General features: G+C 49.1%; 1 protein-coding gene across 1 annotated transcript in view; it reads right to left on the bottom strand.

Annotated features, from left to right (window-relative positions):
- EDC4 (enhancer of mRNA decapping 4) overlaps positions 1-13628 on the bottom strand; it is a 777931-nt gene that overhangs the window by 368656 nt on the left and 395647 nt on the right. Inside the window, exon 18 of the mRNA XM_085639493.1 lies at positions 11304-11764. Within this exon, the coding sequence (XP_085495619.1) occupies positions 11304-11764 (461 nt within the window). The remainder of the gene's footprint in view (positions 1-11303; positions 11765-13628) is intronic.

Below are 13628 nucleotides of genomic sequence, written 5' to 3'. Positions count from 1 at the left end.
GCAGATGAACTGCAACCACGCCATCACTTTAGTGAACACCCAAGGTAAGGCCAAAGGGGAGTACGGTAAACAAAGTGCTCGTGGCCTACCGTAAACCGCAGGTAGTGCCGGTGGGCCAGCAGGACGGGAATATGGAAATATGCGTCCTGCAGATCCAACGCTACCATCCAGTCTCCAGGGTCGTGGGCAGACAAGACCTGAGCCAGAGTTAGCATCTTGAACTTCTCCTTCCGGGGGAAGCAATTGACGTTCCGGAGGTCTAAGATAGGACGCAGACCCTTGTCCTTCTTGAGCACCAGAAAGTAGTGGGAATAACAACCACGACCTACTTCTGGGGCAGGAACGCGTTCGATGGCCCCCTTGGCCAAGAGGGCCACAACTTCCTGTTGGAGAAGTGCCAAATGACCCCCTGACATACGGTGGTACTGGGGTGGCATGGCTGGAGGGGTAGTCTCAAAGGGGAGGGAGTAGCCCCTTCGGACTATTTGTAAAACCCACCTGTCCGTAGTGATGGTGCGCCAGTGGGGGAGGTGATGGCGAATCCTGCCGCCCACTGGCGTTTGATGGGCCTGAAAAACCAAACTAGGAAGGTTTGGAGGTAGTGGTGGCCGGGATGGAGGGGGGCCGACCCGCCCGCTGCACCCTGAACCGCCTCCACGGTTCCCACGTCCGCAACCGCGCTGAGACTGCTGCGGCCTGTGGCTCTGAAGCAAACGTGCTGGGGCGCCCCTTCCGTTGCCACAAAAGGAGCAAAAAGCAATAGGTGGAGGAGGGCGAGTGGCCGACAGGCCCAAGGACTTGGCCGTAGCCCGGGAGTCCTTAAAACGCTCCGACGCGCAATCTTGTTGCCGAAAAGGCGAATGCCATCAAAGGGCATGTCCATCAGAGTGTTCTGGACATCCCCGAGAAGCCAGTAGTCTTCAGCCAGGCGTGGCAGCGTAGCGCCACAGTCGTGGAAATTGCTCTGCCCAGCGAGTTGGCGGTGTCAAGCCCACATCGTATTGTGAACTTGGCTGCATCTCTCCCCTCAGCAATAGCTTTCGAGAGCACTGTCCGTCCCTTCTCCGGACAGTGAGGCAGCACTTGCGCCACTGTATCCCACACAGAGTGGAAGTAATGGCACAAGAGGCATGTGGTGTTCACCGACGGCAGCCCTTAACTGGCGTTAGAAAAAATCTTCTTCCCAAATGGTTCCAGTCTCTTGGATTCCCTATCCGGGGGTGCGATAGGGAATGCGCTCTGGGACGTTGAGGCTTGGACAACCAAGCTCTCAGGGGTGGGGTGTTGGGAGAGGAAAATGGAGTCGGCCGGGCGGTGGTGTTGGGCCACGGTCCTGTCCACAGGGGCCCCTGTGTTGGGCCTGGACCAGGTGCCCAAAAGAACGTCAGAAAGTGCATCATTAAAAGGCAGCAGTGGCTCCGTAGAGGTAGCCGCCGGCTGAAGCACTTCTGTCAGGAGGTTAGTCCTGTCGGCCACTGTAGGGAGTTGGAGGTTGAGGGCCTCCGCCGCCCTACGGAACACCACCACATAACTTGCACCCTCCTCCGTAGCCACGGTAGGAGGAGTGAGGATGCCAAGGTCAGGGGATGTGTCGAGACCACTGGCATCCCCCAGTACCTCAACCCAGTCCGGGTCATACTCACACTGAACTGTGAGAGGGTCCTCAGACCCCTTCCAGTCCTCCCCTTCCTCCTCAGGCTGATGTACAGGCTGAAAATAAGGAGGTCGGACATAGGGGTAGAAAGGCACCATCGGTGGCGGAATCGGCGTCGATCGATGCCGTTCCGGCTCCGTGTCCACATCGGGGCTGAAACCAGGGCCGGCGTCGTCCAGTGCCACGGGCGACGTCGGATGTGGTGCTGGTCGACATCGGTGGAGGTGTAACGAGATCTTCCGGCGTCGACCGGGATCCAGGCCTGGATCCTTGGGGGCCCTGCGGCGCCGGGGCCGTAGCAGACAGCGATGCCAGAGCCAGAGCTGCCGACAGTGAATGGTGAGGACCCCCAATCGGGCCAGAAGGCGCACCGGCAGGGCCTGACGGCCCAAAGAGGCGGTCCATGCTTGCCAGAAATTCCTGCAGGTGGGCTGGAGTCAACGACAGACCCGGGAAGGGCAGGTATGCAGACGACACCGTAGGCTCCGCCGGAGCCGCGGGGGAGGCACCACCCTCACCCGCGACGGGCAAGGGGAAGTTGTCGAGCAATGATGCTTCTTCGACTTCTTGTGCTTCGTCTTACCTGACCCTGAGTGCGAAGACTTAGATCCAGAAGAACGATGGTGATGGCTCGGCGACCGGTCCCTCGACCTCCCACGGGACCGGGACCTTGAGCGGCATGGAGCCAACTGCTGGATCTCTAGCAGCTTTCGGGACCGCTCCTGCAAAGACTTCGGCGCCATGGCCCGGCAGTCAGGGCACGACTTGGGGTCGTGGTCGTGCCCCAGGCAGTATAGACACACGCGGTGCCGGTCCGTCACCGACATCATCCGATGACATTCCTCGCAAGACTTGAAACCGGGCATCCCTACGACACCAGGAGTCGATTGACTCGAAAAAAATCGAGATAAAAAGACTCAAAAACACAGTCAAAAAATGACTTGGGGTACTACCCTCTCCGGACCTGCGCTTGCTGGCGCGAAAAAAAGAAATAACTGACATCAGCACGTGAGGGTGGCATCTAAGTAGTTGCCGCAACGTCATCTCGGCGACAACGCCGCCGAACGCGGAGCCACACAACGCCACCTTCTGACGCGCAGGGGTACTGCTGACGAAAACTTTCCGGATCCAGTCTAACGCCTGGGGGTAATTCTAAGGTAAAGAATCACTATGTAATTCTTTCAGATAAAGGCAATTCAAATCTTTTTGAGGCTCTTTTAATGAGATTATGGAAATCTCCAATGTCCTCAGGTGGAGAGTCCACCAGGTGAGGAGAGGCTGGTGGTGATGTCAGAATCAATTTGTCATCCCCTTAGTTAGAAGTAGATTTATTTCAGGGATTTTCCCTTCCTCTCTGTCGTTATCCGAGGAGGATGGGTCATTTCTAGGAGCCAATGCGATGGTAGATACTGGAGTCATTCCTGGTGTTAGGTTTTTCCATGAATTTTTGTTGTGTTGGAACATAGTAATCTTCATTATACTCTTCCTTTTCCTCTTCCTGATACTTAATATTCACAGTTCAGAAGGGCTGTAGGCTGCTTCAAACAGACCCTCATCGTCAATCATTCTCTGCAAATAGGTGACTTGGCAGGACGGTGTCATCGTTGTGATTGTCCTTGATAATGTCGCAGTCGTTGTGGATGTCAACTTTGTCGCTGCTATTTTTGACTGTGATTATTTTGCCATCAACATTTTTAAAGCCAGTGTAGATTTTATCATCAATGGTTCCGAAGAGGATTTTTCTAAGTGTAAAGCCAAGTTGGAGAAAGTGTGATAGGCTCTGACTTTGCAGTTTGAGGATATTTTTCTTTTTTCTTCATGTGAGAAATGTCTCATGAAGACTCATGATAAGTCTTTTTTAAGGCATTCCTAGGCAACTCTCATGACCCTTGGTCATGCAACATTTCCCTTTTTCGTGACCTATTTTGAGAGCAAGTTGAATCCACACTATCCTCCACCTCACAAAGAACAGTTTTTCTTACTTTCGATTTCTGTAGCCATAAAAGAACTCTCCCTTCCCTATCCTCAAGAGTTTTAGACAAAAAGGTGCAGAAGATTTTCTAATCTTTTACCTTGTTAGCGGAGTATAGGCAGTAGATACACTCCTTGTGTGGGTCTTCAGAATGAATTGTCTTTTTCCAAAATGTTCCACAGGATGTGAAGAACAAGTTACTTTCCTTCGGTAATGCATTATCTGGTAGAGTCTATCTAGCTGCAGATTCCTTACCTTTGAAATTCCCAGGCATCAGGCTGGATCTGGAAACTTTTGCTGAGCAAAACCCCTTGCGCACGACGTTGGGTGGCTCCATTTGGCCCCGTGAGACGTCGTCGGCAAAGTCGGTTATGTTGTTGCGGTGCCTATATAGGCGCTACCCAGGACCGCAGACATTAGTACTTTTCGTATTTTACACGCCAGAAGCGCAGAGCCACGAAGTAACTGACGTAGTCTTGTGCAAAAACTAGGGCCCTGAAAGGGGAAACTCTAGCCCTACATCAGTTCCCCAAACGGGGAGGCATGGGTGGGGCTGTAAGGAATCTGCAGCTAAATAGAGTCTCCACCAGGGAATGTGTTACCGAAGGGAAGTAACTTGTTCATCTGATAGAGACTTCTAGCTGCAGATTCCTTACCTTTGAATCAGATACCGAGCCATACCATCCGGGCGGTGGGTTGCGGACTCTTGATCTACACTAAGAAGTCTTGCATGACTGAACGGGCAAAGTGCCTGTCCCTGCACACTTGACCATCAAGGCAATAATGTTTTGCGAACAAGTGCAATGATGCCCACGTTGCTGCCAGACAGATGTCTTGGACTGGGACACCCCGAGCCAAGGCCGCAGTCGCAGCCTTTCCCCTGGTGGAGTGGGCCCTTAATCCCTCAGGGAGCTGCTTCTTCGCCAAGGCATAACAGATTTTAATGCAGAGAACGACCCAGCAAGAGATGGTCCTTTTCTGCACTGCCTTTCCCTTCTTCGCTCCCACATACCCCACAAAGAGTTGGCCATCCACCCAGAACTCTTCTGTGCAGTCAAGGCAGAACAACAACACTCTTTTTGGGTCCAGTCGGTGGAGACGCTCCTCTTCCTTAGAGGGATGTGGGGAGCAAAGAAGGTGGGCAAAGTGATGGACTGACCCAGATGGAACAGGGTCGCAACCTATGGCAAAAAAAGATGCCCTGGTGCAAAGCACCACCTTGTCCGGAAAGGACATAAGATAAGGAGGCGAGCTGGATAATGCCTGCAATTCAATCACCCTACGGCTGTTTTGATGGTCAACAGCCGGAGAGGACAATTGTGCAAAGGCTCGAAAGGAGCACACATCAGGTAAGTGAGGACCAAATTAAGGTCCCAATCTGGCATAACAAAAGGTGGCGGTGGAATTAAATGGCCCAGTCTTTCAGAAATCTATTTACAATAGGAGACTTAAAGAGAGATTGTTGGTCTGGCAGCCGCAAAAAAGCAGACAGAGCAGAGAGGTAGCCTTTCAGAGTACCCAAAGCAGAACCCTGCTGGGCAAGAGTTAAAATTATTAGAAGGACAGTAGAAAGAGAAGCACAAAGAGGGTCAATGGACCTTTCTGTACAGTATGAAACAAATTGCTGCCAACAGCTGGCGTTTGCAGTCTTAGTGGAGGGATGCCTGGCTGCCAGAATAACATTACAGACTTGGGGAGGAAGGTCAAAAGCTATCAACTGTCACCTCTCAATCTCCACGCATGGAGGTGCAGAGTTGACAGGTTCAGGTGGAGAACCCTGCCCCTGCTGCTGCAACAGAAGATCCTCCCGAAGGGGCAGCCTGATCGGAGGATCAACACTCATACTCAGAAGCTCTGGATACCAGAGTCTCCTTGCCCAGTCTGATGCCACAAGAATGACTTGGGCCCGGTCGCTCCTGATCTTCTTCAGAACCCTGGCCAGGAGCGGTATGGGCACAAAGGCGTACAACAGGCCTGCGCGCCACTCGCAACGAGCGATGGCCGCCTTGGAAACTCCAGCATGCAGTACTGCTGATATTGTGCGTTCTCTTCAGAGGCGAATACATCTAACCAAGGTTCTCCCCACTGCCGAAAGAAACCTTGCGCCACCTCTGACTGGAGACGCCATTTCTTGATCCTGAAGGAATCGAAGGCTGAGATCGTCCGCCATGGCTTTCAGAGAACCTGCCGGGTGTTGAACCACCAGGTATATGCCCTGCTGTTCCAGCCATGTCCAGAGACGCAGATCCTCTCGACAAAGGGTCCACAACCCCACCCCGCCCTACTTGTTGCAGTACCACATGGCGGAGGTGGTGTCCGTGAACACCTGCACCAGCTTCCCCTTGACAGAGGGAAGAAATGCTTTCAATGCCAACCGAATCGCTCGGAGCGCCAACAAGTTTATGTGGAGCCCTCGTCTCCGCCGGAGACCAGTGACCCCTGATCTCCACCTCTCCCATGTGGCCGTCCCATCCCAGAAGTGAGGCATCCATAACGACAATGAAAACTGGTTGGGGAAGAGAGAGAGATCTGCCTTTGACCCAATCGCGGTTTGTTAACCACCACTGCAGATCCTTTGTAGTTCCTTCTGAGATCTGAACCACATCAGTGAAATTTCCCCGATGCTGTGCCCATTTGAACTTCTAGTCCCACTGCAGAGCCCGCATACGCCACCTGGCGTGGCTTTCCCACAGAATGCAGGAGGCCATGAGACCAGTCAACCTCACCAAAATCCAGGATACAGGCGGAAATATCGGAATCTTAACCTGAATATCCTGGACTCGCTGCTCAGGAGGATAAGCCCGAAACTGCACTGTGTCCAGACCAGCTCCAATGAAAGGGAGCATCTGGGAAGGATGCAGGTGCGACTTCGGCACGTTTATAGAGAACCCCAGCGAATGCAGGAGGTTCGCCGTAGTCTGAAGGTGGAGGCCTTCAACAGCCTGTCGTCGAGGTAGGGGAAGACTGACACCCCTAACCTGCACAGATGAGCTGCAACCATCGGCATCACTTTGGTGAACACGCGAAGAGCACTGGTAAGATCGAAGGGGAGCACAGTAAACTGAAAGTGCTCGCAGCCGAACATGAACTGCAGGTAACGCCTGTGGCACGGCAGAATGGGAATGTGAAAATACGCATCCTGCAGGTCCAACGCCACCATCCAGTCTCCTTGGTCTAGGGCAGACAAGACCGGAGCCAAAGTGAGCATTTTGATTTTCCAATGGGAACAGTCCAGCCCGAACTGCCAGGCCAGGTCCTCCCTGGACTGGAAACAAGCATCCGAGGACCTGTTTCGGGCTTACATCCTTCATCCCCCATGTTAGCTTGACTCCAGTGGTTCAACACCTGGCAGATTCTCTGAACGCCATGGCGGACGATCTCAACCGTCGATGCCTTCAGATCAAGAAATGCCGCCTCCAGTCAGAGGTGGCACAAGGTTTCTTTCGGCAGTGGGGCTTGCTTCCGGTCCAGGGAGGACCTGGCTTGGCAGTTCGGGCTGGACTGTTCCCATGAGGCACAGGGTCAAGAATGATTTGCATATGGCCAGGTCTAAACTGGGGTGGCATGGTGAGCAAAAGTATGATGGATTAACCCAGAGCTCTTGACTGGGGGTGAATGTTTTGATTTGTTCTGCATTCCGTCCATAAATTGTGTGTCTGTTGCTTTCTCGCCCTAAGTGTGCCGGGTATGTCCAGACGAGGGTCCCGGGCTCTCTACGCCACTAGAATCAGGCTATCCTGGCTGAAGATGAGTGAAACCCCAAACCCGGTCCTAGGATGCTTGTTTCCGGTCCAGAGAGGACCTGGCTTGGCAGTTAGGGCTAGACTGTTCCCATGAGGCACACGGTAAAGACTGATTTGCATATGGCCAGGTCTAAACTGGGGTGGCATGGTGAGCAAAAGAATGATGGATTTAACCCAGAACTCTTGACTGGGGGTGAAAGTTTTAATTTGTTCTGCATTCCGTCCATAAATTGTGTGACTTGTGGCAGCACCTGCGCAACCGTCTCCCAAAGAGAGCGGGAGGAACGGCCATAAAGCACGTAGTATTCACCGACCGCAATGCCAATGCCAGAAAACATCTTCTTACCTAATGAGTCCAGTCTCTTGGATTCCCTATCCGGAGGGGTGGATGGGAAAGCGCCTTGGGACGTAGAGGCCTGCACCACCAGACTTTCTGGGGTGGGGTGTTTGCTGAGGAACTTTGGTTTGCCCGGAGCTGGGCAATGGCGGCGTGCAATCGTCCTGTTTACAGATGCCCCTGTGCTAGGCTTGGACAATGTTCCTAGAAGGAAGTCCGTAAGTGCCTCAATAAAGGGCAATAGGGATTCAGAAGTGGAAGCCCCAGGCTGAAGCGCTTCAGTCAAGAGATAAGTCCTGACCTGCACTGAGAGCAGCTCCAGTCCTAGGACCTCAGCTTCCCTCTCAACCACCATGGCATAGGACGCCCCCTCCTCCGTAGCCACTGTAGGTGGAGAGAGCATGCCAGTGTCTGGGGAAGTATCCAGACCACTGGCTTCCCCAAGTTCCCCATAACAGTCCATCGTCTCCTCAGAGACATCCTGGTTCTCAAGAGGGTCTCCAGACTCCTCCCATTCCTCTCCTGAGCCCAGCAAGTCCACAAAGTGCTCTGGCGACAACATAGAACCCCTGGGTTCTGTCGACGTCAGAACCGGCGTGGCTGGACACCGTTCCGGCTCCGTATTGTCTGGGATGAGAAAGGGGCTTGCGCCACCGACAGCCATCTGCGACGTCGTAGGCACCGACTTCGGATTCAATGCCAGGGAAGGTCACGTTGGCACGACTAGCGTCGACCCGGATCCGGGATCAGATCCCCTGAGGCCCCACCGGCTGGCCGGAGCAGACGGCATCAAACCTGATGGGCCCCCATCCGACCCCTTGGGGCCAGAAGGCACACCAAAGGGGTAGTTCCGCTCAAATATGCAGTGCATTGCCTCGTAAAACTCTTTCATTTGAGCGGGAGTCACTCCGGCTCCCAGAAAGGGTGGGAGGCGCGAAGTCGACTCAGGCTCCGCAGAACCGTGCCTAGAGCGTCAGTGCTCCCTACCTTTCTCAACGACGGACTTCAGTTGAGGCAAAGTCGAAGTCCGCTTGGCCTTCTTCTTCTTGTGCCTCTTTCCCGAGTGTCCAGAAAATCTCGAATGGAAGGAAGAGGACTTAGGACTGTGAGCTGTCCTGCGACCTCCTCTTCTTCGAACGGGACAGTGACCTCCTCGGAGTCTCGCTTGACGCTGTCGACTGCCGGGGCCGCAAGCAACTTCATTGCTCGCTCCCTTAAGGTCTACGGGGCCGCCGCCCGACAGTCTGAACACGACTTCGAATCGTGGTGGCGTTCAAGACACCACAGACATATGCAGTGGGGATCAGTGATCAACATCATGGGGGAACAAGACCTGCATGGTTTGAAACCGGTCTTCCTCGAAGACATCCATTGCACACAAAGTCAAATTCCAAAAATATTGACAAAAGTTGAGAAAAAGCCTGTCAAAAAGCCACAGAGGGGTAGCTCTTCCCGGATTGGCGCTGAACTGGCATGGAAAGAAAAGAACTGACGTCCGCGAGCCTGGTTGGCGCCTATATAGGAACTGCAACGTCATAACAGACGTTACCGATGCCGACGATGTCAAGCGGAGCCGAATGGAGCCACCTGACATCGCACGCAAGTGGTATTGCTCAGCAAAAGTTTCTGGATCCAGCCGGACGCCTGGGAAATTCAAAGGTAAGGAATCTGCAGCTAGAAGTCTCTGTCAGTTATTTCTTAAATGGCTCTGACATTTTATTAGTCAGTATGTGGTATATGTTGGATAAAGATGCCCTTTAGATGACTGGAAATCTTTCAGAAGAGTAATATTGTTGAAGAACTGAGCAGAGTTTAGGGAAACTCCCTTCACACAATGTACGGTAAAAAATCTGAGGGAAGATGCCTCTGTGGTGAGAATTCTAGAGGGGGCTGTCACCTGGCTGGCTTAAGTTTGGTACTTTATAAATGAGCTGGATAAGCTAATCAACTGAATGCCTTTTTTATAGCCATTATAGACTATGTGCACTTTATTGTACTGCTTTGGAAGGTACTGTGGGACTTCTACTTCGACGACAGGAAATAATGCAAGAATGTGAATCTATGAAAGATCCAATACTGGAGAAACTAATGTGTATGACTCTTAGTAATGATAACAGTGTATGGGGACAATGACAGACTGAAACCAGAAAACACTGTAGGTGTCCTTATTTTAAGTCTTGCCCATTCCGTACAAAACATGACATTCCATAACTTTTTAACTGTATTGCCATGCTAGTTTCTAAACCAGACCTTAAATTATGAATACAATGGCAAAAAAGATTCCACTTTAAAACACAGAACTGTTGAAACTGAAAAGTATAAAAAAAAATAGGAGAAAGATGCCAAAGTCGTCAAGACTGTTCTGCATTAGTTGAAAAAAGGGAACTAAAATTCAGCAAAGAGAATAAATAATACTGGAAAATGTTCTAGCACCCTCAAGAGCCCACTGCATTTCGGAAGCACTCGGATGACTGACATAATTTGCAAGCCAGGACGAAGTCTCAAGATCTTGGTAGCCTTAAACCTCCAGAGACAGGAATTTGCGTTCCAGCCCACCTGCATGTACATCTAAATTATATCTGTGTTTTGGTGAAAAGCAGGAGCAATTCACATTGAATAGGAACCAAATGATTGCAGGAAAGAGAACTATATCATTCAGTTGGGTCATCTCCTTTATCAAAGCCAGTGCCTAATCTACTGCTTGCATCAGTCAATTCCGCTGCCATTTCAATTGACAAGATGAGTGTTACATAGGCATACAGACCTATAAGAGCCATCACAAGCATGGGGAAGCAGAGACACCGCTGAAGACCAATAAAGTGTAAAATATTGATTCCAAAAATTAGAACTACATAGCCTGCCTTCATTAAGAAGTGAGATAAAAGACACACTCAATGCATGCTAGGACATGGTTGATAAAATCTAATGTTAATTGTCGCATTTGCCAAATCAAATTTGTCGTCAGCAATAAGTCATCAGTGTATAGGACTAGCGGTTACTTATAAAAAATATGGGGTTTTCATCTTGTTTGAACAAAGGACATCTGAAATTTGGTGAGGGGCTTTGAGCAAGAATTTCTCTTTCACATTTCCTAGAAAATGTAGGATACGAATAAGCAAAAAGCCTCACACCAAACATGACAGTTTAAGAAGGAAGGTACTTATAATATTTATTTTTTAAAAGGCCTAGGAGCAGCCTTCGCCTAAGCACTCAACTAACCTATGCGGACTAAAAAGATAATGGTAAAAATTGTGTACACTGATTTCACAGGCCTGACCAGAAGCCATTACATGAATAGGGAGAGTATAAAAGGAAATGACCAATCTAAGGCAAGTGCACTTGGAGAGGTGTTTGTTTCATTAATACCTGCATGCGCTACAGCGAGTACATCTAGTATCTTAAAAAGAAAAGTGACCAAGAATATAAAATGGGGAAATATTACTCAGCACAATACTGCTGTACTCTTACTCATTAAAATGCAATTCTTTGTCTCAAGTAATATTAAGCCATACGGAGAAGGAAATGCAAAATATCAGAAACTGACCATTAACTATAAAGTGCACATGGAGCAGCAAGAATCCATCAGAAATCAATTACCTGTCTGCCATGCTATTGCGTGTCTCTCTGGTGATATCAGGAGCAGCTGGCCATGGCTGGTTTGCAACACTGTCCAAGGCAACATTATCCTGAGCAATGGCAGTTTCCAAGAGGGAAGGCGTGTTTAAACGGTCCGCCTCCACTGCTGGAGTCATATCAAGAGAGTGGATGCTGTGTTCAGAGTTGTGACGGTTTCTCGAAGACAGTAAGTGTAGTGCAGAGGCAGCAGAAGCCATACTGTCCACATGATTGTTAGCATCAAGGACCTCTACAGGAAGCCCAGGCGGAGCGGAGACAAAGCTACGTTGAAGGATTTCAGATGCAATTTCAGGAATGTCTTGGGACATGGCTGTCGAGGCAGAGGAGATAACATCGGGGGAACGTTCTCGAGTAGGTGACGCCTGAGGGACCACCAGTGGTTCCAGTGTCTGAAGTTCCAGGGGAAGGCTGCCTGGTGTGACCTGAAAAACAAACCAGTAAAACACCAGATGAAGAGAAACCTCCCTGATGCAGCAATTCATAATTAACACATCTCCCTATTAAGGTAAAAAGTAAATACATGTTTATTTTAAAAATGGTGAACACATGTATATAGATATGCAGAAACAAAACAGCAGGTTCAGCCTCCTACATTTTAATTCAACAATCCACATTTTAAAATCCCGTTTATCAAGGGACAAGGTTCACATTTATATTTTCATACAACAAGAGCATACTAACCAAGCTAGCCGAATAAACAAAACTTGTCTAAACCTTAGTTTAAAAAAGGCCATCCTTTGTGAAATAAACCAACACAAAAGAGGAAAAAAGCATGGTGAAAAACATCAGCAAGGAGGAGTTTGGAGCACCTGCAAGGACATGTCTGATGCCTGCCTTGTACAGTGTCACTGTTCTCTCTGCATCTGGCAGTTGATGGAGTAGGGGTACAGACTAATTATTTATATGTCCTGTTGACATTTCACGTTCTGCCTGTAGCAATCTCCAGTGTGCAGGTTTAGAATGACAGGCAAGGGTGTATGCTACCCCTAATCTTGTTAAACATTTTCATTAACAAGCCACAACAATCTCTGTGTTACTGGGAGCTCCATAAGATGACCCCTGTCACTTACCACACATGTGCATGGAGCTGATACTGTGTTGCAAGCCCAGACAAAGAATGCTCTATGTAGACTCCAGGAGATATGTTAACCCAGGCCTAATTCCAGTAAGAGCAAAACATAACAATGTGAAGCCCAGCATTGCGAGACAAAACTTACTAAAAAACGGGTTCCGCTCTCAAAATTGTCAAAATTTGATTTTTTTGGGCCTCAGTTTTATTATTACATAGAACTGGTGGGCACAGTGGGGGTAACAGTGGGTTTTGAGTAATATGTCTCATATCCTATCTATGTTTAATATGAGGGCCACCCGCTATCTGCAGTGACTGCTATTGTCCAAGGGATGATTAAAACTGGTGCATTATAAGGAACTGAGCTATGGGGGTAAAGAAAAAAGTAACTTATTTGTCTATTCCTCCAAAAGACTTCCTGCATAAAAAGACCAGTATGCATACATTTGCTTCATTGACACTTCCAAGAAAATATCTTAGTATTGTGAAAATTGAGCATTCAGATTAAGTTACAGTTTAATCCTAAGGCAGAAATGCACAAGAGTGTTTCTGTGAACTGATGCCATCCAAAACATCACGAAATTGGCTTGGTCCAAGCATGCTTGCTGACTATCAATTGCAATGGGACAGAATCATTAGTGGTCAGAAGCAGACAGGATGCATAGGCATGGGAAAGAAACGTTAATAAACAGTTTTATGAAAAACAGCATATCACAGATATTAACAAGATATCGGAAACAAGCCAGGGCTAAAGTTACTTGGTATATAAATGCACCTTAGGAAGGGAGGAGTATGTAAACTGGGCTACACCACAATAACTTTGCTCTCTGCTCAGTTCATTTTAATCAGAATTCTTCAATGGAATAATATTATCCATACATTATGAATGGCTCTCACTCCTATATGTATTCGCAATTCGTGCTAAAATGACTATTTCTGTCTACTTGGGGCACAAATTATGGAACAACAAAATGGAAGTATGCTAAAAAAAACTTTGGGACACTTTACTCCAGCAAACTTTATGCTGCGTGCATGGAGTTGAAAAAAAGTGTTTTTATCAAATATGAACTACAGTGGTGGATCTTGACACAATATTGAAATCTATATGGCACTGGTAGAGATAAGACATAAGACAGGTTGATGGCTGCTTCACAGGGTGAAAGTTTGTTGATCCTAGTATCCTCCCTCAATATTACATATGATTATATCTACCAGAG

The sequence above is a fragment of the Triturus cristatus genome, chromosome 12 (genome assembly GCF_964204655.1).
Source record: "Triturus cristatus chromosome 12, aTriCri1.1, whole genome shotgun sequence".
Lineage (NCBI taxonomy): Eukaryota > Metazoa > Chordata > Amphibia > Caudata > Salamandridae > Triturus > Triturus cristatus.
This window is presented reverse-complemented; position numbering and strand designations above follow the sequence as displayed.